Source organism: Saimiri boliviensis, chromosome 1 (genome assembly GCF_048565385.1).
Source record: "Saimiri boliviensis isolate mSaiBol1 chromosome 1, mSaiBol1.pri, whole genome shotgun sequence".
Taxonomy (NCBI): Eukaryota; Metazoa; Chordata; class Mammalia; order Primates; family Cebidae; genus Saimiri; species Saimiri boliviensis.
Window position 1 is genome coordinate 160,210,716 of NC_133449.1, and position 27,270 is coordinate 160,237,985.

General features: G+C 43.5%; 2 protein-coding genes and 1 pseudogene across 3 annotated transcripts in view; 2 read left to right on the forward strand and 1 right to left on the reverse strand.

The window, feature by feature from the left end:
• Positions 1 to 19,224, reverse strand: part of HMGXB3 (HMG-box containing 3) — a 54,956-nt gene extending 35,732 nt beyond the window's left edge. The window contains exons 1-5 of one of the 2 annotated variants that reach the window (XM_003934010.4): positions 18,764 to 19,224; positions 14,933 to 15,071; positions 13,364 to 13,538; positions 8,854 to 9,351; positions 6,841 to 6,939 (exon numbers count right to left, since the gene is read on the reverse strand). In XM_003934010.4, coding sequence (XP_003934059.1) covers positions 6,841 to 6,939; positions 8,854 to 9,351; positions 13,364 to 13,538; positions 14,933 to 15,069 — 909 coding nt within the window. In that variant the 5' untranslated portion in view covers positions 15,070 to 15,071; positions 18,764 to 19,224. The remainder of the gene's footprint in view (positions 1 to 6,840; positions 6,940 to 8,853; positions 9,352 to 13,363; positions 13,539 to 14,932; positions 15,072 to 18,763) is intronic. The other variant, XM_010344537.3, reaches the window with a different exon arrangement.
• On the forward strand, positions 3,300 to 4,286 carry LOC101040808 (transmembrane protein 185B-like; annotated as a pseudogene).
• A 5-nt stretch (positions 19,225 to 19,229) lies between the features above and the next one.
• On the forward strand, positions 19,230 to 26,703 carry TIGD6 (tigger transposable element derived 6). The gene is given in 8 exon segments (XM_074379378.1): positions 19,230 to 19,468; positions 19,810 to 20,013; positions 23,234 to 23,389; positions 23,392 to 23,426; positions 23,428 to 23,635; positions 23,637 to 24,604; positions 24,606 to 24,727; positions 24,730 to 26,703. Coding segments are annotated over 6 exon segments (1,623 nt in total). The 5' UTR covers positions 19,230 to 19,468; positions 19,810 to 20,013; the 3' UTR covers positions 24,864 to 26,703.
• The last annotated feature ends 567 nt before the right edge of the window (positions 26,704 to 27,270 follow it).

Genomic DNA, 27,270 nt, shown 5'->3' on the forward strand with positions numbered 1-27,270 from the left:
TATTAATCATAAAACACTTTTTTAGAAGTGCTTGGCTGACATTTATTAGAGCATGAAAGAACAGTCATTTCCATGAGAATAAAAACTCAAGAGAAATAAGCAGTTTCTCCATGAGTCAAAGCTGCAAAATGTTCCTATTTTAAAATATTGCAGCTTTCTTATCTACAACATATCATTTATCTGCAGCAGAGATTTTTGGAGATAAAATAAACTGATAAGTTAAAAATATGTATTTTGACCCTAAAGAAACTATTAAAATAACCAAAACAAAGTCAATAGCTAAAAGCCAATAAAAGAAAGTAAACAGATGCATAAAAAAAAATTACATCAGAAGGCAGAACAAAACAGATGGGACAAATAGTAAGACAGATCTAAACATAACCATATCAATAATCATATTAAATATAAATGGCTTAACAACCTCTTTTAAAGACAGACTGTCAGAGGGTCTTGCTTGCATATCCAAATTATATGGCATCTACACAAAGCAGAACAAAACAAAAAGACTTTAAATACGAAGACGTAAATTAGTTAAAAGTAAAAGGATGCAAAAATATTATTTCCTGATATAACAACTTTTAAAAACTGGACATTAGATAAAGAGATTTCAGAGCAAAACAAAAGGGTCAATTTATCAAGAGGGCACAACAATCCTATATGTTTACATACTTCATAAGTCAAAATATGTGACAAAAAATTAAGAGAACTGTAAGAAACAGACAAATCTACAATGATAGATGTCACCTCTTTTGGGGGTAGGGGGAGGGCAGAGTCTCACTCTGTTGCCCAGGCTATAGTGACACTATCATAGCACTCTATCCTCCAACTTCTGGGCCCAAGCAATCCTCCCTCCTCAGCCCCATGTAGGTGGTACTACAGGTGTGTATCACTACATCTGGCAATTTTTTTTTTTTTTTTGTAGAGACAGGGTCTCCCTGAATTGTCCAGGCTGGTCTTGAACTCCTGGGTTTAAGCAATCCTTCTGCATCAGTTTCTCAAAGTGCTGGGATTACAGGCACACACCACTGTTCCCAGCAAGATGACTTCTTTTATAATTGATAGAACAAGTAGACAAAATCAGTAAGGATATAAAGGGTTGAACATTATCAATCAACTTGACCTAATTAGATATATATAGAATATTCCACCCAAGAGCAAACTACACATTCTCTTCAAGCGTATGTAACATTTATCAAGACAGACCACATTCTGGGCCATAAGACAAGCCTCAATAAATTTAAAGTGATTCAGATTATATAAATCAGAAAGGTCAGGCCACAGTGGAATTAAATCATAAATCAATAATAGAGAGATATCTGGAAAATTCCCAAATATTTGGAAAGTAAATAATAAACTTCCGGCCAGGCGCAGTGGCTCACGTCTGTAATCCCAGCACTTCAGGAGACCAAGGTGTGCAGATCACCTGAGGCTGGAGTTCAAGACCAGCCTGACCAACATGGAGAAACCCCGTCTCTACTAAAAATACAAAATTAGCCGGGGTGGGGGGGGGTGGGACGGGTGGGTGCGTGTGGGAGGAGCGGTGGCACAGGCCTGTAATCCCAGCTACTAAGAAGCCTGAGGCAGGAGAACAGCTTGAACCCAGGAGGCAACTGCATTGAGCTGAGATCATTGCACTCCAGCCTGGGCAACAAGAGTGAAACTCTGTCTCAAAAATAATAATACACTGCTAAATATCTCATAGGCCAAAGAAGTAAATTAGAAAGTATTTGAATTGAACAAAAAAGAAAACACACCGTATCAGAATTTGTGGAATGACATTAAAGCAGTGCTTAGAGGGAACATTACAGCAGTAAGCACTTACATCAGAAAAGAAAGAAAGGGCTGGACATAGAGGCTCATGCCTGTAATTAAAATACTTTCAGAGACCAAGGCAGAAGGACTGCTTGAGCCCAGCAGTTCAAGACCAGCCTGGACAACACAGGGAGACCCCCGTCACTACAAATAATTTAAAACAACTAGCTGGGTGCAGTGGTGTCCGCCTGTGGTCCTAGCTATCCGGGAGGCTGGAGGCAGGGGGGCGTCGAGCCTGGGAAGTCAAGGATGCAGTGAGCCATGATCGTGCCACTGCACTCCAGCATGGGCAATGGAGTGAGACCTTATCTACCAAAAAAAAAAAAAGAAAGTAGAAAAAAAAACAAGAAAAAGCTTTTGAATCAATGACATCAACTCCTACCTTAAGAAATGAGAAAAAGAACAAGTGAGAACTATCAGGGCAGAAATCAGTGAAATAAAAAAATGGAGTAAAATCAGTAAGAAAAGAAAAAACTCAAATTATCCCTATTAGGAACAAGAGAAGTGAAATCATTACAGACTATACAGATATTAAAAGGGTAAAAGTTCCTCAAAAATTTAAACAGAAATTACCATGAGATCCAACAATTTTACTCCCAAAAGGAGGATTCAAACTAGTACTTGTACACCAAAATCCAAAGCGGCATTATTCACGATGGCCAAAAGCTGGAAACACCTCAATGTCCATCAGCAGATGAAGGGATACAAGAAAGGTGGTATATACACACAATGAAATAGTACTCAGCCACAAAAGTACAATTCTGATACACGCTACAAGATGAATCAATCTTGCAAACAGGATGTTAAGTGAAAAAGACACACAAAAGGTTATTTGTATGATTCCATTTAAATGAGGTACACAGAATATACAAATTCAGAGAATCAGAAGGTAGAACAGAGGTCACCTGGAGTGGGAGGGAAGAAGAATGCAGAGTTACTGTTTAACGGGGCACAAAGTTTCTGTTTGGAAAAACTGAAAAGTTCTAGAAATAGATAGTATTTGTGATGACTGCACAACACTGTGAATGTACTTAATATCACTGAATTGTACACTTGGGGAGGGTCCACCCCTGGCCATCAGGGAGGATGTGAGCTCACTCCTGCCTCCATGTTCTGGGAGTCACTTGGAAGCATCCGCCTACCAACCAAGGATGTGGCCTGCTCATGGCCAATGGGCCCGCTGGGGAGTCTGCAGCCTGCCAGGCCCCAGGCCTCTACTGGCACTACACACTGTAGGTACCTCCCTAATGGGCATAGAATGAAGACAGGCAGCTGCTGTAGCCACCGTGCCGCGCAGGCCCACACAAGTTGTGCCGCAGAGCACTACTGACCAGGCCATGTGAGTGGGCGCACGTGTTCCGGCCTCTCCACTATGCCGCTCCTGGCATCCCGACATTTGGCCAGAAGGCGGCGGCGGGGGAGCAGCAGAGACAAGGCACTGAGCGTCACAGGGGAGCAGGCCCAGCCAGCAGTTGGCAGCCTCCGCCATGAACCCCAGGGGCCTGTTCCAGGACTTCAATCCCAATAAGTTCCTCATCTACGCCAGCATCATCCAGTGGAGCTACTGGGCTGTCTTCACCCACATATGGCTGTGGAAGCTCCTAGTCATCATGGGCTCCTCGCTGGGCGCAGGTGTTTGAACTCACAACCCTTACTACTGCCCCAAGGGGAAGGCCTGAGTGGAGTTAAAAGCCATGCTGATCGCTATGGGTATCCACCTGCTGCTGCTCATGTTTGAAGTCGTGGTCTACAATAGAGTGAAGAGGGGTACCCACTCCTGGCTGCTGGTCTTCATGCTTCTCTTCATGCCCTCATGTCCATGGCCACCTGCGTCTGGGGCACACCTGCTTCCGACACAATAGGTCACTGCAGCTGAAGATCCTGGGCTCAGTCAACATGGTGGAGTTCATCTTCATCACCCTAAGGCTGTAAAGAATTATTCACTGGCCATGGCTGGTGGTGGTCGTTTCCCTCTGGATCCTCACGTTATTCCTTTGCCTGGTTGTCCTCTATTACATTGTTTGTTCCCTCTTGTTCCTGCAGTCCCTGGACATGGTTGCCGAGCCAGTGAAGAACACACGTGACCATGGCTATCAGCTGGATAATGACTGTGCCCCGCTCACTTTTGAGGTCCTGCTGGTTCACTGATTGGATGACCACAATACATTCTCCTCCATCTCCATGTTTGTCCCCCTTGGGCTTTTGTTACTAACTTTAATGGCCACAACACTTAGGGAAAAGGGGGCAAATCACTGGTGGTTTAATATTCAGAGACTTCTGTCAGTTTCTGCTTGAAATTTTCCCACTTTTAAGAGAATATGGGAACATTCCATATCTCCATCAGGAAGACAGTGAAGGTGCTGACAAAACATCAGTTCCAGAAGCTCTGAAAATTGTTCCAATGTTTAGGAAGAAGGCCAGGTGGGAAATACATTCCCCCACCTCCCAAGTTAAATATTGATACGCCAGATTAACACCTAGAGAGAGCCCATACACACACTCCACCTTGCCTTTGCTTCTCATTCGTTCATCCCAAACTTGGAAATGGAAACAGACTCCAAACACTGTCATTTCATGCCCTGTTTGAGATTGATGCTTCACCAGTATGCATCATAAATAGAGGCTGTTTGAGTATGTGGCTGTGTGTGCTGTACATTACAGCCAATTAATAGTCTAAGTGCGTACCTGGGTAAGAGAACTTGCTTTCCAGGTTTGTGCTTTAGATGTAGCTGGGAGCAATAAGTTGAATTGTTTTAGTAGGTCCTCAAAAGAAATAACTATATACTGGTTTTCTTTAAAGTGCTACTGTACCAATCAAAAGTATTGTTTAAAAAGTATTTTTATAAACTGCTAGTACAAAACTGTATTTTAGACTGTGCCTATGTTATGACATGTTATGTTATACATAATAGCAAATGTATAACATTATAAAATTTGCTATCATGTCATAACGTACATTATGTTATGACAAATAGCAAATATAAAGAATTCTCTTTGTTTAGAAACTTCATAGTTTCTAAACAAATTGCATAGTGTCTACTGTAGATATCTTTAAAGATTGTATAAAACAATATGTGCTTGGTGTGGATCTTAGCAAAGTGATAGGCATGAACAGAGGGACTGCAAATCCCATGGGTGTTAACATTTAGGTGTTAGTAACTGAGATCTGCGCTGTATGAAGGTCTCTGTTAGTACCCGTTAGTAGAGGGAGGAGCCACCGCCCTTGGGAACTTGTGACCAGGCCATAAAAAAAATTCAGGGTGTTATTTAGCACCCTGAATTTTTCCACACAGGAACTGTCCAGGAAAAAAAAAACAACAAAAAAAAACGAAATAAGCAACAAGTGGTTTGTCCATTTCTAAGAATCTTAGAATATTAGTTGGCTGTAATGTAAAGCAATACTTGTCATTGGAAAGCTGGAGACAGTGGCCTTAACCAGAAGTGGCCAACAGAATCAAGTAGTATTTTAAGGTCTAAACTTTTTCATCTGTAAGCAACAGAAAAAAAACAGTTCAAATTATCTTTGCAGATAAGTACAGTGTTTATTACAAGGTAATAAGGGAATGTTATGAACAACTTTATGTCAATAAATTTGACAGCCTAAATGAAATGGACAAATTCCTTCAAAGCCAAAATACCAAATGCTCATTCCAAAAAAGACAATCTGAATATGTATTTTTTAAAATATATATTCAGTCCTATATATATATTTTTAAATTGGGCTTCCAGTTAAAAATTTTCTCATAAAGTCAAGTCCAGGCCCAGATGACTTCACTGGTAATACTGCCATTTAAGGAAAGTAAGTGGAGAAAATACTTCCCAAGTCATTTTAAGACTCAAGCATTATCCTGATACAAAAAACAAAGACTGTAGAAGAAAATTCTGAATCAAATTCTGAGCAAAATTTTAGCAAATCAAATCCAGCAATCTATAAGAGGGATAATACATCACTGTCAAATGGGGTTCATCCCAGGAATACAAGGGTGATTTACAATATGAGTAACAGTGAAGTTCACTACATAAGCCAACTTCTGGAAAATTTTTATAATACTCTCAATAGACACAGAAAAAGCACTTGACAAAATCCAAGATCCATTCCTGATAAAAACCCTCAGAAAATTAGGAATAGAGGGAACTACCTAAACATGATAAAGGGCATGTAGGAAAAACCTATAGAAAAAACACACTTAATGATGAAGGACTGAATCCTTTCCTCTTTACATGAGTAACAAGATAAAGATGTCTGCTCTTACCACTTCTATTCAGCATTGTACCAGAAGTCTTAGACAATATAATAAGGCAAGACAAGGATGGAATTCAAATCAGAAAGGAGATATAAAACTGACATTACTTGTAGACAGCATGATTAACAATGTAGAAAACCCAATAGCATCTGCAAAAGTTACCAGAATAAGTGAGTTTAGCAAAGTTGCAGAATACAAGCCCAATACACAAAGCAATCAATTGTATTACAAAGTACTAGCTGTAGGCAATCAGAGATTGAAAATTTTCTTTAAAAATGCCGTTTATAATAGTGTAAGAAAAAGAAATAGGGATAAATCTCAGCCCCAATGCTGCAGTGAGTGAGGAGAAAAATATCAACTGCATGTGAATCAAGAAACTTGAATCCAGTCTGACTTGTTTTGTAACCTAGCAGCCTTGAACAAGTCCTTTCTCTTCTTTGGGCCCTTCTCCTAATCTGTACGATCACAGTATTGAATTAGATCAGTGGCTGTTCATTTTCCTAAATCATGTACGCTTCTGAAAATTTTCTAAAAGTCAAAGAACCTATTCCAGGAAAAAAGTTTGTAAAAAAAGTTGAGGTGAGCTCATGGATCCCATGGAGATCTATCCACAACCCCCTCACCCACATTATGAACACATGGACCACATCATCCCTGAAACCTTTGCCAGTCCTCACATCTTGAGGTTCTAAGAAATCTACTTGGTCCTACAACTGGTAGCTCAGAAACGAAAAAAGTGCTCTGACACCCTAATTACTATCAGTCCCCCACAGACAGTACTGACCAGTTTGATGGAGGTGGGGTTCTCCACAACCGAGTAGGCAGGCAGAGGCAGCATGATGAACTGTGTGGCTGGTGTAGAGGAGCTACTCTCACTGGAATCCTACGGGCAATGAAGAGGACAGTTTCACTGAAACAGAGTAAAGAACACCCAGGCCACTTGACACTGGATGCCTGGATCAAGTTTAATAACAATGTACTCATCCCAATGTGCTTGCTAAAAGGAATGAATCTATGATTATCTCAGAAAGTTTAATTAAGAACAAAGAGAAAACTATTACCACAGGAAATGTGCTATCTTTATTTTACAGATGAGAAAACTGAGGTTCTAAGAGATTTAGGACTTCTAAGCTCACATATGCAGTTAGTGAGAGAACCCAATTCTAACCCTTTCAAGTGTTCTTAGCCCCCTATTTACCTGCCTTAAACAGGCTAGTGGCGGTCAGGTGTGGTGGCTCATGCCTATAATCCCAACACTTTAGGAGGCCAAGGCAGGCAGATCACCTCGGGTCAGGAGTTAGAGACCAACCTGGCCAACGTGATGAAACCCCGTCTCTACTAAAAATACTATAAAACTTAGCTGGCCGTGGTGGCACACGCTTGTAATCCTAGCTATTCAGGAGGCTGAGACAGGAGAACTGCTTGAACCCAGGAGGCAGAGGTTGCAGTGAACCGAGATCGTGCCATTGCACTACAGCCTAGGTGACAAGAGCGAAACTCCATCTCAAAAAACAAACAAACAAACAAACAAAAACGGGCTAGTGGCATGTTTCATTATCATAAACAGCACTGAGGCAACAAATAAAAGGATTTGGATCTGGGACAGATTGCAAGGGTACTTGCTCTCTTCTGCCCAGACCATAAGGACTACAGCGAGCTGGTCCTCAGCCTGAACAGGAAGACTCCCGTCTCTGAGAATGCTATCCTCTCCAAGGTTATAAAGGGCAGGTTACATATTATACTACGGCACAGTAGCAGTTTCTCTCCACTTCTAGGGGATGAGGTTGTTGAGATCACTAAAGTGCTGCTTTCCCCTCAACTGAGAATGACGCTTAGGCCACTGTAGAAACTTGCCTCCTCTTTCTCAGATATGAGTCCCAACCACCTGGCCTTGATGATGACTTCTTTCTTCCTACCCCATTTGTACCTAGGAAGACCTGGGTTCCGGTCTTGGGTGAAAATTCTTGTACACAGTTCAGGGTGCCATTGTTTGCTGAAATAGTCTTCAGGGAGCCAGTGTGGTGGCACAAGCCTATAATCCTGGCTACTTGGGAGGCCGAGGCAGGAAGACTGCTTAAGCCCAGGAATGCAAGACCAGCCTGGGCAACAGAGTGAGATTCCATTTCAAAAAAAGGAAAACGGTCTTCAGAAAACATAAAATCCTGACTAATAGCCTGACAGATACTAGCTTTGACTCACGGATAATTCAAATACCATTTGCAGCTTTCTTGCTAATGTAGCTTACATACCATCTCATGTGAAGAAAATCCTGGCTAAGCTGGGCAAAAAGGAGTTGGTAAGAGTGCCTGAGAAACTGTAAACAACTCTGGAGTGAGCCCAGGGGCAAGAAACAATCAAGAGAACTGTAGTATCAGGAGAAGTGCCACAGCAGCACTCTTTTTTTTTTTTGAGACGGAGTTTCGCCCTTGTTACCCAGGCTGGAGTGCAATGGCGCGATCTCGGCTCACCGCAACCTCCGCCTCCTGGGCTCAGGCAATTCTCCTGCCTCAGCCTCCTGAGTAGCTGGGATTACAGGCACGTGCCACCATGCCCAGCTAATTTTTTGCACTTTTATTAGAGACGGGGTTTCACCATGTTGACCAGGATGGTCTCGATCTTTCGACCTCGTGATCCACCCGCCTCGGCCTCCCAAAGTGCTGGGATTACAGGCTTGAGCCGCGCCCGGCTCACAGCAGCACTCTTGATCACCACTGCTCTAGAATCATACTGCACGGTGCTAGCTGCCCTTTAAGTAACTCTAGACAAAGCCAAAGACATCAGTACCAAAGCCACTTACCCTCATGACTGTTACCACTGATACACTCTCCCCAACCTGGGGGTGCGGCACAGCCAGGCTTCCAGTGGGGAGGTCTGGTGAGCCGTTCACCAAGGTCTCTTCAATTACCAGGCTTGTCTGGTAAGGCTGGTGGCACTCCCCTACTTCCAGGGAAGCCTCCTCTAGGAGCACATCCTGGTTGAGGATCTCTGAGGTGGCAATCTCCTGTATAGCACCTGACTGGGTAAGGGCTCCCACCTCCTCAGCCAGGGCCTCCACAGCCAGGCAATGCTCCGCCACGCCTGCATGGCTGGGCACTGTCTCTGGGGCAGTGTTGGACACAAGAGGAGGTCCTTTCGGGGACATCTGGTTCCGAGTCACACATAGTTCTAGCTGAGGGCAGCTTCGGTCCTCCTGCAGGCTGCTCTTGGGGATGATGATGTAATCTGAGCGTGGGAGGATCTTGCGGAAACCTGGGATGTCCGGAACCACAGCAGTCAGTGCAGAGAGCTTAGAGTTCTGAGGATGAGGAAGCCAGGAAGGGGGAGACAAGCAGAGATAAATAGACTAAGACCACACGGAGCGCTTTTGCTTTTCTGCAAAAGAAACTAGAAAAACTACTCTCTTGACCTAATTCAGATAGGGTCAGCCCCTGTCAACAGCAGTCATCTTCATCTGAATCACACTAGCCAGTATAGCTTGTTCACTCAATCACACAGCAAACAGCATGGATTGAACTCTGGAAAGGGCACTGGTCTTGCCATATGAAACTGTGAGCTGGAACCTGAGGCCTGGCATAGCCTTGAGCAAATCCTTTCCCTTCCTGAAGCCTCAGCTGCTCCATCTGTAAAACAAGGGAGCTGAATCTGGCAGTTTATGAGTTCCTTTTGAGCTTTGATACTTTAGGATTCCAAAGTAGTATAAGATTCAAACACCAGAATATATAATGTTCAATAAAAACCCAAAAAGCATAAAATACACGTTAACGGGCTAAGTTGAAACTCAAGGCAGCAAGTAAGGATTCTAACCTCACTGGTTTTCCCCAGACTTACAAAGAAGAGGATGAATAGATCAAAAAGCTAAGGGGTTTCATGAGAAGCTTTTGTGAGAGAAAATGTATATAGAAGGGGTTATGTGATAAGGTCCTGAATATACTAAGGAAAAAAAAAAAACGTGAATACTGGCCAGGCTTGGTGGCTCATGCCTGTAATCCCAGCACTTTGGGAGGCCGAGGCGGGCAGATCACCTGAGGTCAAGAATTCAAGTCCAGCCTGACCAACACAGAGAAACCCCGTCTCTACTAAAAACACAAAATTAGCCAGGCATGGTGGCACATGCCTGTAACTCCAGCTACTTGGGAGGTTGAAGCAGGTGAATCGCTTGAACCCGGGAGGTGGCGGTTGCAGTGAGCCAAGATCACACCACTGCACTCCAGCCTGGGCAATGAGAGCTAAACTCCGTTCCAAAAAAAAAAAAAAAAAGGTGAATATTAACAATCACCTAGTACCTTCAGGTTTACAAAATGCTTTTAAACACATTATCTGATTTTATCTTAAAAACAACACTACTGGCCGGGTGCGGTGGCTCAAGCCTGTAATCCCAGCACTTTGGGAGGCCGAGGCGGGCGGATCATGAGGTCAAGAGATTGAGACCATCCTGGTCAACATGGTGAAACCCCATCTCTACTAAAAATACAAAAAATTGGCTGGGCATGGTGGCGCGTGCCTGTAATCCCAGCTACTCAGGAGGCTGAGGCAGGAGAATTGCCTGAACCCAGGAGGCGGAGGTTGCGGTGAGCCGAGATCGCGCCATTGCACTCCAGCCTGGGTAACAAGAGCGAAACTCCATCTCAAAAAAAAAAAAACAAAACAAAACAAAAAAACACAACACTACTAAGTTAGAAAAGATTATTATTCCCATTTAACAAATGAGAAAATTAAGGATGAAACTCAGGGAGGTAAACTTTCCCTAAACACAAATTAGTAAGCAATAAAGCTGGGACTCCAGGCCAGGTACTAAGAAGCACAGCCCTGAATAGCTAATTGGCACTAAGAAAAAGTCATTTATGTTTTATTTTTCAATTTAAACTTAAAGGCACCCAATAAGGAAAACAGGAAATTACAAAATGAATAGTTAAGTGAGACCTGAAATTAAACAGAACAAAAAAATACTTCAGAAGTATCTTTTAAAAGGAACAGTAAAGTCAACCACAAAAGAATTCTTCAATAAATCAAAAGCAAGAAGTCAATGACACTACTTAGGGCATAAAGGAAGCCCTCAGAAATGAAAAGTTAAAAGCAGCACTCAGATGAAGCATAAAAGCAGACGGACTGAATCTCTGATGGAGCCTTTATTGGAGAGGTAATGAGGAAATGGCATTCTCAAGCCACCCTTTCAAGCATCCATGTTAGAACAAGACTAAATGGTGGCAAATACACATAGGATGGCCTGGACTTCACAAATCCAAGCACAGAGAAACCCAGGTGGCCTGAATGATATTCATTTTATAGATTAGAGGCATAACACTGGAACCCGCACTTGGCAAGAGACCTGACGGGCTGTTGAGGAGACAGCCCGCCACAGGGCTCTGACAGGCTCCCAAGGTATGCAGGCATTGAGGGTCTTACCATCATGCCAGGCAGTCTGGGAGAGGTCAAACACGGCACATAAAGCTTCGCTCAGTCTTGGTATATTCAAAGTACTCAATAAATGCCACTTTTCCTTATTATATGGTCACTAAATGTTTAATCTACTAAAGGGTAGTATTTATATGTCAATATTATCAATAATTCAGCTAGGTGATTTATATTACCTATTTTAAACATTATGAGAAGACATTATTGCCATTTTACAGATGAGGAAATCAAGACTCAAAAGTTAAAATGGTCACTTGGCTAGTATCAGAGCTAACCTATTCATGTTCTTGGTGGCAGTGGCAGATAGTGGTAGACACAAATAAGCAGGTAAATAAGGAAGAATCATTGCAGGTGATTTAAATTTTTTTAAAGGCTTGATAATAATCGACATTAGTGTGTAGTTTTTAAAAACCAAATCACTCCAGAATTAGGTAGGATTTTCTTTTACCATGCACAAAATGATTACTGATGTGTGTGTCACTCTGTTGCCTAGGCTAGAGTGCAGTGGTACAATCACGGCTCACTGCAACCTCCATCTCCTGGGCTCAACTGATCCCACATCAGCTTCCTGAGTGGCTAGGGCTACAGGTGTGTTCCACATCTTGCTAATTTTTTTTTGTATTTTTCGTAGCGACAGAGTTTCACCATGTTGCCCAGGGGCTGGTCTCAAATTCCTGGGCTCAAGTGATCCTCCTACCTCAGCCTCTCAAAGTGCTGGGATTACAGGCATGAGCTACCACACCTGGCCCAGACTGCTGATTTCATTATAATAAGGAAACCAAAGACAGTAAACTTTTCCTAGACTCCACTTTCACTCCACTACAGGGATTATTTCCCAGACTCACAGTTAATAAGCAAATCACCTAGAGGATGGAGCACAGAGTGGCATCTTCAAGCCTACAGGTAAGACAAAGCTCTCCCAGAAAAAAGAATGCCAGGCCAATAAGCACAAAATAATCTAAAAGACAGTGGCAGAGGGGCTCCAACAAGGAAAAATACAACCGGTTCTGCTGTAACATAGCTGTTGCTGCCGCTCTACATTACCAAAATACAAGTTACAGACAATCGTTTCTACTGAAAGAAGGAGTTAAGGTTAAAAGATTTCAGCCTGCAACAGCAAGGTTATTCTTCCTGCAGGAATTTCAGTTTAAAACAAAACAAAACAAAACAAAACAAAACAGCAGTTTATGCCATGACAGGGATACTCTCAAAAAAAGAAACAAAAACCCAGCAGTTTAAATAGGTGTCAGTGTATTTTGTTATTGTGAACTAGAAAACAGAAAATGCTGACAGACGTAAATCTCAATGCTTCCTCGTTAGTCCTTTAACCCAAGCACTCAAAGCTTCAGTCTTCTCCATCTTTGGCTTTACTTGCATTTTGCTTTAGCATAGTTTCTAATCACCAGTGCTAACAAAATCATGTGGTACTGTATTACACAAGCAGCTCTATCTACCTCTAAACATGCAAGCCTTATTCCTGATTATAACTGATCAGTTAGTACAATACGAATTACATTACGTTCAATTTGGAATATGAAAACTCATGGTGTAGGAGAGATGCCTATATACACTACTATGTTAAAGTTACCACATTAAAGTTGCTACATTATAGTAACTACAAGGGGCTCCAAGTTACATTAAAATTTAGAAAAGGAACCTAAGGCTCACTGCAAAAAATACAAAAAATGTCAGCTCCACGTATTGCTGCAACCGAAGAGGACAGGAGAGTGCAGGGCGTCATCAAAATGGAAACAAGCAAGACCAGAGTCGAGAAGGATAAAATCACCAAAGCTCTCCTAAGAAAAGAAAAGGAAACAGAACCGGGGGCTTGGTTTCCCCAAGGCCTTCATCACTGAACCAATGGGAAAAATAGCTGGGAAAAAAAAATTACTTACAGGATCCAAACCTTCCTTCTCGAGTTTGGCTTTCTCCAGGTAGTAACTCCTCTCGGCCACGCTGAGAAGCCTCCAGCTCTCACTAATCTTCTTATTGATCTCGGACTGAGGGAGGTGGGGGAGCTCCTGCTGCACTTTCAGGTAGATGTCATAATAGTACAGGAGGTAAGCAGACCTGAGGAAGCAATGACTTCTTCAGGCTTTCTGTTATTCAACCAGTAAGTACGACTATGCTAAGGTATGGGTAGTCAAGAGGTTGATAAAACCTAGCTTCTCATTTCAAAGCATTTATCTAAACAGGGGCTGGAAGTCAACTAAAGAAACATTTAAATAACATCCTCAGATGCTGTTATTGTAAGTTATATTCTTATTTCTGATTATAACTGATAGCTGTCAATGCAACACAAATTATATTACATTCGCTTTGTAATATGAAAACTCATCATATACGAGAAATGCCTATAAAAGCTGCCATATTAAAATTATTACATTAGAGCCACTATATTACGGTCAGGAATAACTATCCAGGAAGATAAGGGGCTCCAAGGGAGGAGGGGAAAATGAACAGGAAAGACAGCAAGTGGCTGTTCTCCCTTCAGAAACTGGATGCAAAGGCTCTTTGACTGACTTTCCTAAAGATCACTTTTTTGCAGGATGATTTTAAACCCAACAAAAGCAAAGAAAGATACAGGTGTCCTGTCCTGTCATTCAACTCTCAGGGAAAGCTTCCTCAAGGGGCTGGTTATCATTCACACTCTGTATTCCCCTACCCAGCATTTGATCACCTACCTGGTCAACAGCACCTCCCCAAGGATAAGACAGGGAAGCAAACAGACCAATTAAAATGACCAATGTTGGTAGTTTCAGCAATTTTGCGGTATTCACAGTCAAGAGTGAGATTAGAGCCACAATTTGGATATTCTGTACAGATGTAATTGGTATTATTTGCGTGTGTGTGTTGTGTGTTCTGAAACAGAGTCTTGCTCTGTCGCCCAGGCTGGAGTGCAGTGCCATGATCTCGGTTCACTACAACCTCCGCCTCTGGAGTTCAAGCAATTCTCCTCCCTCAGCCTCCCCAGTAGCCAGGATTACAGGTGCTCACCACCACACCCGACTAATTTTTGTATTTTTAGTAGCAAAAGGATTTCACCATGTTGGTCAGGCTGGTCTCGAACTCCTGACCTCAGGTGATCCACCCATCTTGGCCTCCCAAAGTGCTGGGATTACAGGCATGAGCCATTGCGCCTGGCTTTATTTCTATTTTGTAATTAATGCCTTGTTTTAAATGTTCACATAACAACAATGGCATAATAAATAATGTAGCTCTTTTGTACCTAGCTTCTACCATCAGTATGGTACAACTTCCTGTGACAACCTGGAAACAAAAGCAAAGTCTAGCCAGTAATGGCAATGCTGGCAGAAATCCCATCACTTCCCACTACCCATTGCTCACTGCAAGACTTCAATAATAACACTCTTTCTCAAAGAATCTTACAGTTTTCCTCAATGCAGCTCTCCAAGCAACTTCCATTTATAAATACCAACAGCAACCAAAATGTGTTGGCTAACCTGGGTTTCTTGGCCTTTTCTCCATGTATTTTATACTTTTTCTTCTTCTTGGGTGGCCCAGGAGAGGTGTAACAATAGGCTTCCTCAATTTCCTCCATCACGACAGTTACCTCAGTACCATCATATGATGCGTCCATGGCTAGAGGAAAGGAAAGTCAAAAATAAAGTTTCCAGAATCTACCCTAAGTGGGGCAGCGGCTTCCTAATCAAATAATCCCATACCTCTGCCAGTGCCTTAAGGCTTAAACATTTCCCAAACTCAGTATATCCCAAGAAGCACCTGGGTTGGTTGTTAAACATAGATTCCAGAGCTCCACTACAGCCCTTCTGAATCACAATCTCCAGAGGGTATGGAAATCCATATGGTTAACAAATGCCTCAGGTGATTCCTTAGAGCGGGCAAATGTGTGACTACTGGGTTAGAAAGGCTTTTCACTTATATTCATGGGATACAGTACCCACCCATCCCTTTAACACAAAGACTTATTAGCCTCAAATTATAACAATTCCATATGGAAACAGGTAAAAGGAATGCTTGGCCAGGAACCAGACGTTCTGGCCCATTCCTCCTATGCTTCATCAACTTAAGCAAATGTCTTTATATTGATTCACTCAAACATGTAGTAAGGGCCTATATGATTTCTTTACACTCTGCCAGCTTGTGCAATTTTGGGCAGGTGTTTTAGCTGTTTTTTGTTCAGCTCTCTCCCTCTCATGTATAAAAAAAGAGATGTCTCACCTACCTTCCCACAGATTTATAGTGATAGGACTCAAAGGATACAATAGACACAACTCTATTTAAAAATAGTTGGCTGGGTGCAGTGGCTCATGCCTGTAATCCCAGCATTTTGTGAGGCTGAGATAGGAGTACTGTTTGAGGCCAGCCTGGTCAACATAGCGAGACCCCATCTCTATTAAAAAAAAAAAAAAAAAATCTTTAAAAAAACGAAAAAGAAAATAGTCAATTGCTATACAAATGAAAAGAGTTTTGTTTTGTTTTGTTTTGTTTTGAGACAGGGTCTCATTCTGTCACTGGAGTACAGTGACACACCCTCAGTTCACTACAGCCTCAACCTCCTGGGCTCAAGCAATCCTTCCACCACAGCCTCCTGAGTAGCTGGGACTACAGGTGCGTGTCACCAGGCCTGGGTAATTTTCTGTATTTGTTTGGAGGGATGGGGTTTTGGCATGTTGGCCAGGCTGGTCTCAAAATCCTGGACTCAAGCGATGTGCCCACCTTGGCCTCCCAAAGTGCTGGAATCCCAGGTGTGAACCACTGCACCCAGCTGGGTTCATTCCTAAAGTCAGATAATTGGTAGGAAAAAAAATGAAAGAGTTCATTTTCTATTAAGAGTTTTTTTTTAATTTTATATAATTTAAAAATAATAACAGAGATGAGATCTCACTATGTTGTCCAGGCTGGTTTTGAACTCCTGGGCTCAAGTGATCCTCTCACGTCAGCCTCCCAAAGTGTTGCAATTACAAGCGTAAGCCACCACATCTGGCTTCTGTTAAAGATTATCATCTGTGTCTGAGATGCTTAACAACCTGCCCAAGGCCATCAATCCCAAACAGGGACTTGATAGATTTTCAATTCAAAAATCCAACTCCCTGGGCCTTCTTTCATTATGCTATGCTGCTACCCATCTCTACTGGCAACCCTCCAAACCAGCACTGTTCAATAAACTCTGATGATGGAAATGTTATGTTCTACATCTGTGCTGTCAAATATGGTAGCCACCAGCCACATATAGCTACCGAGCACTTGAAATATGGCTAGTGTGACTGAAGAATTCGTTTTAATTTTAAATGTATTTACTTTTAAGACAAGGTCTCACTCTCTCTCCTGGCTGAAGTGCAATGGTGTGTGATCTTGGCTCACTGTAGTCTCCACCTCCCAAGCTCAAGTGATCTTTCCACCTTGGCCTCCCAAGTAGCTGGGACTACACACGTGCACTAATTTTTAAATTACACACATCTGGCTGATTTTTAAATTTTTTGTAGAGACGAGGTCTCACTATATTATCCAAGCTGGTCTCAAACTGCTAGGCTGAAGCAACCCTCCTGCCTTGACCTCCCAAAGTGCTGCGATTCCAGGAGTGAGCCACCACCACACCTGGCCAATCGTAATTAATTTAAATAGCAACATATGCCAGGAGCTAGAGACAGGGAAGACCTAAACAATCATCTGACCAACCAACATCAGCTCTCTTGTGCTGACCTAAAAAACAGGGAATCTACTAACAGCTTTTATGTCTAGGAAAAGAGGCATAAAAACAACATAAGAATTAGTTCAAGAACAGTTAGTTTACTTGTAGCCAAGTTCTAAATTGGAGTTTTACCGCAAGTCTCAATCCCTGGAGGGAGAAAGGCTCCCAGAAACCACTTGAATTTTATAAGAGGGAAATAACACAGTTGTCCCTGAAAAATCTGTCAGGAGGAAATTTAGAATTCTGGGAAGAGGCAGTTTTGGTAGTAAATATGGGACTGCTTTGTGTAGTACAAAGCCCACTCACATCTCATTTAGACTTCACAAATCATAAGGTATAGCGAGCACTGCATGTGGAGTCAAGAGACCTAAACTCTAACCATATGATCTCAAGCCTATTCCACATCCTAAATTTCAACTGTTTCTGCTGTGAGAAGAGGATAAACCTAGTGGCTCCTAATCTTTTTGGAGGCAAGAATTCTTTTGACAATGTTGTGAAAGGTTAAAAAAAAAAAAAAAAAAAACCCTCTCCTAGAAAGTGCAAACACACCGTATTTCACCTATAATTTTAAAGATATGCCCCAGGTTAAACATGATTCCTAAGGTTCTTCCTAGTTTTCTGTTATCCCTAAATGATTCCTCTTCCCATTCTTCCTAGTTCTCTGTCATCTCTAAATGATTCCTCTTCCCATTAAAAACTAAACTAACAAAGAAAAACAAAATCCACATTCTAACTGTCTTAGTGCAACCTAGGAAGAGAACATACGGTAGTCTACAACTTGGCTGGGTAAGCAATAGGCCAGTAAAGGATAAGGGAAGCAGGATTTCAAATCAAGGCTACCTGAGAACTGCGCTTTTTTGCCCTTAATTGACTTCTGGACGGTTGAAAGCCTTGTGGAGAAGGGCAGTAACTGCAGGAAAGCATCTGTAAAGAATGGCATCTAGGGTACTAAGCACCCAGAGCAAAACGAGTTAGGAAACAGTCATTACAACCACCTTGGACTGAGCGCAGGAGACTACCCTAGGGTTTTGTTTGTTTTACCACCCTGTTCTAAGCCTGGGTCCAAGTTTGTTTACAGACTCGAGGCCTCAGTATAGCAATGCAAAGAAAAAAAAAAAAAAAAAGCAGGACAATAAATATAAAGGTTAAAAACCAAGGGCTCTGGAGGACAAAAGATCTGGGTTCTGGTATAAGCTACACAGTTTAATCGCACCAGCACGGAGCCCTGTGACCTTAAGCAATCTACTTACCCTAACTCTCTGTAATCATCTGTAAAATTAAGTTAAGGTCAGTACTTGAAATATGCGAGACACTTTCACTGTCCCATCGGATCCTCCTCGGAATCTCACGAGATGTCCTTTGAGGGCTCAGCCACGGGCCACAGTTTGACTCTGGGTTAGCTCCTCTCCCTCATTCTGGGTTATGAATGAAGCAAGAGCCAAACCAAAGTCTTGCTCAAGCTAAGACGTCTGGGACGTCCGAATGTCTCATTCGGATTGCGGGAAGACACTAAGGTTCACTGGTTCTACTTTGTGGGAGAGTCAATAGAGGCTCAGAGAGCCGCAGCACCTAACTCGAGGTCGCCCAGCGGCCCAGCACGGCCCTTGAAGGCGGGACTTACCCGGAGGAGCGTGCAAGCCGCGCCGCTCACATTCCCGGAGGCGCTCGGCCCAGGGTCTCGACGAGGGGGATGGCTGGCGCACTCGCGCTCCCCGCTGTCGGCGAGAGGCGGCTCCAGTCGTGACAGCAGCAACAAGGAAGTGGAGGCGAGGGCTCGCGCGCGCATCCCGGGGGCTGGAGGAGCCCCGGCCCCGCGGCCCCGCCCGGCGACACACGGCGCGGAGTCGCGACAGCTCCTCTCGCTTCCCCTCCTCGGAGTCGCGATATGGGATCGTGAAGGGCAAGTGCAGGAGCACAGGTTCGCTCCGCAGGCTCCTCACTGATGCCTGCCGAGGGCCCCGGGGATCAAGCCCCGGGGAGCTCGAGGAAGACAGCAGGGACACGGACGTCACCGCGGCACCGGTTTAGCGGCTGCAGCGGCGGCAGCAGCACACCACGAATCGCCAGGGAGATCCGTCCCGGCGACCCTCGCGGCGCACCGGAAACGGCCGGTGCGCGTGACTGCGTGCGACCCCTCGCGCATGCGCAACAGCCAAGCCCCAGCTGGGGGGCGGACCCATACGCACTGCTTAAAGGTTTGGAGGGGGTCTGTTAAGGGGAACGGACAGCTTCCGGCCAGAGGTCACGGGTGGAGGAGGAAGCTGTGGCTGCCGGCGGTGTGGCACGCGGGCCACTCAGCGCCCGGTTACTGCTGTGGGGCGTTCAGGTAACAGGGGCGGGTCTGTGCCGAGCTTGAGGGAATCTAGGCCCCGCCTCACCTCTCAGAGCCTCGTCTGGCGCTGGGAAACCTACATTACCACCCACTCAGCACGGCGTTCAAGGCCTGATCTCAGCTTGTCTGAGTCCTTCGCTCTCATTCAGGATGGGTTTCATACGTAGTGCCGCATCGAGTAGTGCCTTCGTCACTCCAGCGATCTACCCTCAATCCGTCTCTCTCACCGGCCCACGGATAGTGTGATGGGAGCTGAGTTCCTGGAGTGACTCAAGCTGAGCTGAATGACCGTGTGGAGAGAAATCAAATAGGATTGGATTGTCCTTTCTCTCCAGTGTCACAGGTTGTCCACATTTGTACAAGTTCCCGCACAGCTCTCACTGTTACTGCAAATGTGTGTCCAGTCTGCCTACCTTTCTCCATCTACCACCTTCACCAACCTTCTAGCCACCGTCATCTCCAGCCTGGACTGATGTAGTTCTCCCCACGTCCCCTCTACTATCTGTTCTCCACGAAGCAGTCAGTGATCGTTTTGCACTGTAAGTCTGACCAAGTCACTCCCTACTTAAAACCCTCCAATGTCTCATTCATTTAAAATAAAATGCAGACGTCTTAGCTTGACCAAGACTTTGATTTGGCTCTTGCTTCATTCTTTATGTCTCCTTTCAGTATTAGTAGTTCCCAGAACCAGCTACATAGCACTCTGTAGTGTTTGGAGTGCTAGCTTTGTGGTGAGCCTCCCAGGGTTTGAATCCCACCCCTGCCACCAGTAAGCAGTATTAAGCATGTAAAGTGCTTGACAAATTAGGTTTACGCAGCAGATCCTCCCACCTCAGTAAATGGTAGCACCATCCGCTGGATTGCTCAGTGCTCAAACCAGAAACCTGGGTTTTATCCTTGACTCCACCTTCACCTCACATCCAGTCAATCACAAGGCTTGCAAAAACAGCCTCAAACTGACTACTTCTCACCATCTCTATTACTGCTACTCTAATCCAAGCCACCGTTATCTTGTGTGGACTCCTGCTTTTTTCTCTGAAACCCTTCTATTCTTTACACAGCAGTCATCTCTCTTGCTTAAAATCCTTCAGTAGCTTCCTATTGCACTCAAATTCACGTCCAAACTGTATATGGCCTGCTGGGCTACCCTGCTTTTGTCTTTAGATTTAGGGCCATCTCTTAGGAAAATCAACTTTACCCATTAGGTTCTCTGCCCTGCATGCAACCAAATGACTCTAAATTGTAAATCTGATCATGTCATTCCAAAAAAACAAAACTAAAAAACCATCAAAAGTCTCTTAATGCCCCCAAAGCAAGCTAGAATCCTAACTAGGACTTCCTGTGATTTGGTCCTTGCTTTCTTCTCCAAAGACTTCCTTGTTCCTGAACAGGACATTCTATTTTCTGTAGTATTTCATTGCCTTTCATATTAAATATTTCATCTCATGAGTTCCTACTTGTTTATTCTTTAAGACCCACCGTATTGTTCCCTTTTTGAAGTGCACTGCCCATCGATGCCCCACTCTAGCTGATTATCTGCACTTTTATGTTCCAATAGTGTTATACTGGACCGAGCATAGAAAGTTAACGCCAAGACAGAAGTATACCAAATTGCAGGGTCTTTATTGCCGGCGGCCACGGAGGACTCACATCTCTCCAACCTGTGGCCCCGAGTTCAGGGGGAGCGGGGGTTTTTAAGCTGAAAAACCACATGCTGGATTTAGGACCGAGAGGGTGAGGGGATGCAGGGCAAGCAACTTTTTTAGCACTTACTGATCAGCAAAGGCAAGCACTTCTGGCAGTTACTGATAAGCCAAGGCAAGCAACTTTACATAGTGGGCATTTTACAGAAGCCAAGGTCAGTAGTTATTTCGAGGAGAATGGGGCAGCCATTACAACTTATTTTTGGAAAATAGCTTTGTCTTGTATAAAATGGCATTGCTCAGGTTCTAACTCTAGGCCAGCTATATCACAATAGTACTCTGTAACCTCTATTATAGTTTTCACATACTCTAGTGTCTTCCCTGCTTCCCTGGAAGGCTCCTCAAAGCTGGGCACTATGCTGCATTCATCTCTGTATGGCTGGCATCAAGCATACTCCTTAACACATAGCACATGCCATGAATTGATGGATATATGTATGGAGATGATAGTAAAAATCTACCCTTGAGAAGGGACAGTCATAGTGTAAAGTCCCAGCAGATTCTCTTGTCCTTTGAGGATTCTCATGATAAAATGCCTACTAAGGCAATTACCCAGAACTGCTACTGCTGGGTCATGTTTTGTTGGACCAGCCTGGGGCCGGGGGGCTGCTTAATTTAAATTCTGAATACTTCTAGACAGGATACACTACCACATTCTCCAAATACTTTAATCCCTGTTTTAATCACTTATGCCATCATCCTGGTCCCTAAAGGCATTTGAGTTTGGAGAACCTACCTAGGATCCAAGACTTAAATCTGAAAGGACCCTTAGGCATCATCTGGTCTTGTGGTTTGCAACCATGGGACAGATCAGAATCACTCTGAGAGCTTTTCAAAAATATGTATTTCCGCCTAGATTCTGATTCATTAGTTCCTAGGTCAGGCCTGGATATCAGATCGTGATAAGCCTTCCTGCTTGAGTCCAACCTCTTCATTTTAATATAAGAAAACAGGGGCTGGGTGCAGTGGCCCATACCTGTAATCCCAGCACTTTGGGAGGCCAAGGTGTGCAGATCACCTGAGGTCAGGAGTTCAAGACCAGCCTGACCAACATGGAGAAACCTTGTCTCTACTAAAAATACAAAATTAGCAGAGTGGGGTGTCACATGCCTATAATCCCAGCTACTCGCTACTTGGGAGGCTGAGGCAGGAGAATCGCTTGAACCCAGGAGATGCAGGTTGCAGTGAGCTGAGATTATGCCATTGCAAGAGGGACTGTACCATAACCTGCCCATCAGTTCTGCCATAATCTGTCACCCAGATTATCAGCAACATCATCCTAATATCCTAATTGGTCTCTTTGCCTCTTTGATCCACTTTTCACAAAACAGCCAAAGCCATCCTTTTAAAATACCTGAAAACATCAGTGGATGTCTATTCCACTCAAAATACCAACTCTTTACCATGGCATCTTTGAATGGTCTGGCCCCCTGTCTTTGTCATATACTTGGAGTCATGCAAATATTTCAGTTCCCTGAATACCTCAAGCTATTCTTGCTTTTGAGGTTTTGCTAATGCTATGTCTTTTGCTGGACAGCCCTTTCCCTATACTCTTGGAGATCTCAGCTTCAATGCCATCTTAGTGAGGACACCCCTGACCACCCTTTGTATAATAAGTAGAAATCTGAGTTAAGAAATCTAAGCTGCATGAACCTGACTAGGCCCCTTCCCAGGGCCTTAGTTTCTGTGTTCATCAAAGAAGCTGGATAATAACTCTGAAGTATACAGTGCAATGCTATTTCCAAAGCTTTTTTCACAGCCTCTTATTTCAGTCTATTTTCATGATAGGCAGAGCAAACATTGTTATTCCCATATTAATGGAGGCTCAGAAAGTTTAAGTAAACTAGATAATATCTCTTCTGTTTCAAACATTCTAGGAGTCTTTATAAGTAGCCTCTACAAAAAGTCAGTAGCATGGATCCTATATTCTCTTGACTTTGACCATAAATTGTCATTTCCTAATACAGTTTGTAAAAACCTGAACCATCTTTTAGAGGAAATCCATTATCTTTGTTTCCTGATAGGTACTCCATTTTGTCTTCTCTGTTTTCCACAGATGGGGCAAAGCAAGCTTCGAGGAGGGAACCAGACAGCCCTGTTAGTTGTGGCCAGGCCTCATTCCCTGGAAATGGCAAACAAGGGGAACAAGAAGCGTCGGCAGTTCTCTCTGGAGGAGAAAATCAAAGTTGTGGAAGCTGTAGACTCAGGAAACTGAGGAAAGGTGACATGGCAAAAGAATTTGGTATCACTCTCTCTACTGTCTACATTCTTAAAGGATCGCACCAAATTTGAAGAAAAGGTGTGGGAGGCATCCGTGGGACCCCAGCGGAAAAGGATGAGGAATGCTCTTTATGATGACATTGATAAGGCTGTTTTTGCTTGGTTTCAAGAAATCCATGCCAAAAACATTCTTGTGACTGGTTCTATCATTTAGAAAAAAGCACCAAACTTGGCCAACATTGCTTGGCTATGACAGTTTTCAAGCAAATGTACGCTGGCTGAACAGATTTAGAGATCGCCATGGAATTGCTTTGAAAGCAAGCTATACGGAAGATAGTGACAGGTTAATGAATGGTCTAGGAATAGATAAGGTTAATGAGTGGTATGCAGGGGAAATTATAAAACTGATTGCCGACTACAACCCAGATGATATCTTTAATGCTGATGAGACAGGAGTGTTTTTCCAGCTGCTGCCCCAGCACACGCTTGCTGCTGAAGGAGACCATTGTAGAGGGGGCAAGAAAGCAAAGCAGTAGTTGACAGCACTCTTTTGTTGCAATGCCTCGGGGACTGAAAAAAGGAGACCATTGATTGTTGGTAGGCCAGCCAGCCCACGCTGCCTCGAGAACATCCATTCCCTCCCTTGCGATTACCAAGCCAACTAGTGGGCTTGGATGACAAGAGATCTGTTTAATGAGTGAGTGATGCAAGTGGATGCCAGGATGAAGAGGGCGGAATGCCGGGTCCTCTTGCTCATCGACAACTGCTCTGCTCATAACATGCTTCCACGCTTGGAAAGGATTCAGGTTGGATATCTGCCCTCAAACTGTACTGCTGTCCTACAGCCACTGAATCTTGGCACAATTCACACCATGAAAGTTCTGTACGGGAGCCACCTTCTAAAACAGATCCTCCTCAAGCTCAGCAGCAGTGAGAGGCAAGAAAAGGTGGACATCAAGCAGGTCATTGACATGATTGCTGCAGCGTGGTCAGTCACACCATCCACAGTGGTGAAATGTTGGCAGAAGGCAGGCATCATCCCAATGGAATTTGCAGAATATGACACAGAATCAGCAGCCAGTGAACCAGACATTGCCATTGAAAAGTTGTGGCACACAGTGGCTATTGCCACCCGTGTCCCAAATGAAGTAAATTTCCAGGGCTTTGTTACTGCAGATGATGATCTCATTATCTCCCAGGACACAGAGCATCCAGGGCACGGTGGCTGGTGAAAATACCAGGGAAGCAGGAAGTGAAGATGAAGGGGAAGTATCTTTACCAGAGCAACCAAGAGTCACCATCACAGAAGCCATATCAAGTGTACAGAAACTTAGTTCCTTTCCTCTTGTGTAGGTGTTCCTGATGCCATTTTTGGACAATTAAATGGCATAGATGCATATTTAATGGAAAGAGTGACACAAACCCTTTTTGATTCCAAAATTACAGATTTCCTCCAAACAAAATAATGCAGGAATTTATTTCAGAAGATACAGTTTACAAGAATAAAGTTTTCTTTATAGGCTGTTGAACCAATTTAAAGCAATATTATTATGACAATATTCCAGTACTCTGAAATAGCCAGGAAACTTCCTTGAATGGGATTTGGAAATGGAATTTGACGTGTGTTGTCTTTTATTTCCTTTTTCTTTTCTATTTTTTCCTGTCTCTGGTCCTTGATTCAAGATGTTTTTTGATTTATCCAAGGGTTTCCAAACTTGTCTGCACATTAGGATCACTTGAGAATCCTTTAAAAATTCCAAAGCTCAGGCCATACACCAGGCCAATTAAGTCACAGTCTCTGGTGATGGGTCACAGGCAGTGGTACTTTTGTAGCTCTCCAGGTGATTCCTATGTGCAGACAAGTTTGGAAACCGAACCAATCACAGGAAAATCAAGTACACTATGGGCCTGCGTCTAGCTTCTTTCCCGTACGTCTGTCTCGGGGGCTTCCAAAATTCAGCTCACAACAGAATCACTTGGAAGGCTTGTTAAAGCCCAATGCTGCTAGGCCCACCCCCAGAGTTTGATACAGTAGACCTCAAGTGGGACCCAAAGATTTGCATTTCTAATGTATTCTCAGCGGATGCAGTCCAGGCTGCATGCTTTGAAAACCACTGGTCCAGCTTTAAATAGGATATTGAGCCAATTTAAATAAAGCAATATGCTGGTCTAGCTGAGTTCTAGAACTTCTCTCTTTAGCTGGCCATCTGAACACTCCCCCATTACTAATTGTTTATAAAAGAAAAAAGAATCAACTGTTCTTACTCTAGAACTCTTTCTCCTTTCTGCCGATATACCAGAAGCACTACAAGACTTTTTTTTCTTTTTAATTTAAGAGATAGGGTCTTGTAATATTGCCCAGGCTGAAATGCAGTGGCTATTCACAGGCATGATTATAGAACACTACTGTCTCTAATTCCTGGCCTCAAGCCATCCTCCCAAATAGATAGGACTACTGATGCACACTGCCATGCTGGCCTTAATGTTTTAATAGGCATTTCACTACTAGGGAGCTGGAGTACAAGGAAATACAGTGCATTAAAGACATAGGCTGGGCATGGTGGCTCATGCCTGTAATCCTAGCACTTTGGGAGTATCACTTGAGGCAAGGAGTTTGAGGCCAGCCTGGCCAATACAGTGAGACCTCATCTCCAAAAAAAAAAAAAAAAAAAAAAAATGTGACGTGGATACAATCTGGGAAGGAGGTTATAATAACAGAGAATCCTGTTAATCAGAATCATGGGGGAGAACAGGCAGCCCAGCATGCCTCTCACTTTCCAGAAAGGGTGAGAGGAAGTTTCACTAGAGAGTTTATTAGAGTATTTATTCGTAGTAAGTCAGATACATGTCAGTTTCAGTTTTTAGAAGTTTCACACAATACCTGCTAATGATGTGATGTCATCCCCCCCACCCCCTGCCACTTCAGGTTAAATTTTTGGATATTTCAGAAACCCATAGGAATTCATTGATTTTTCTTTTTGTAGTAATTTAGTCAAAACAGATATAGCAGATTAATCATAGAAAGTATTGCTTTCACATTAACAAAACAACAATCATTGAAAAACAGCAGATGTTTAGATTCTTTTTTTTGAGACCGAGGTTTGCTCTTTCACCCAGGCATGATCTCGGCTCAGGGCAACCTCCACCTTCCGGTTTCAAGCGATTCTCCTGCCTCAGCCTCCTGAGTAGCTGGGATTACATGCACGCGCCACCATGCCCGGCTAATTTTGTATTTTTAGTAAAGACGGGGTTTCACCATGTTGGCCAGGCTGGTCTCGAACTCCTGATCTCTTGATCTGCCCGCCTCGGCCTCCCAAAATGCTGGGATTACAGGCATGAACCACTGTGCCCGGCCTTAAGTAGATCCTTTTATAGCTTATTTTGGATATTTTTTTCTTTTAACAAACTAATATGATCATCTGAATTAAAAGTACTGTACATATTTAAAATTCTTAACGTGGGAGAGGAAAACTCTTCAGGCTAAGTCCTGTGGTTATATCTCTTTGTCAGCTTTTTAATTGTTCTCATCATCCTCTTGTGTCAAGATTACTGCCATAGTATCTAATTCCTTCCCTCACCTTTCCCCCGCAGTCCTTTCTGCACATACTGTTTGATCTGTTGGCATCACACCATTTCCCCTGCCCAAGTGTCTGCAGTGGCTTTCAAATGCCTCCAAAAAACTAGTTAGCTGAGTTTTAGTATCCTCTATAGTTGACTACAGCCTGCATTCCCACCTTGTTAGCTCGGCACAATTCCATGTAGATAATGCTCCCTGAAGAGGCCATTGTCTTCTTTCACTGCCTACCGACTTCTGCCTGTGTGCCTTGCCCAGATGCCTCACCCTGCTCTCTCCTAACCTAGGCCTTACACGTT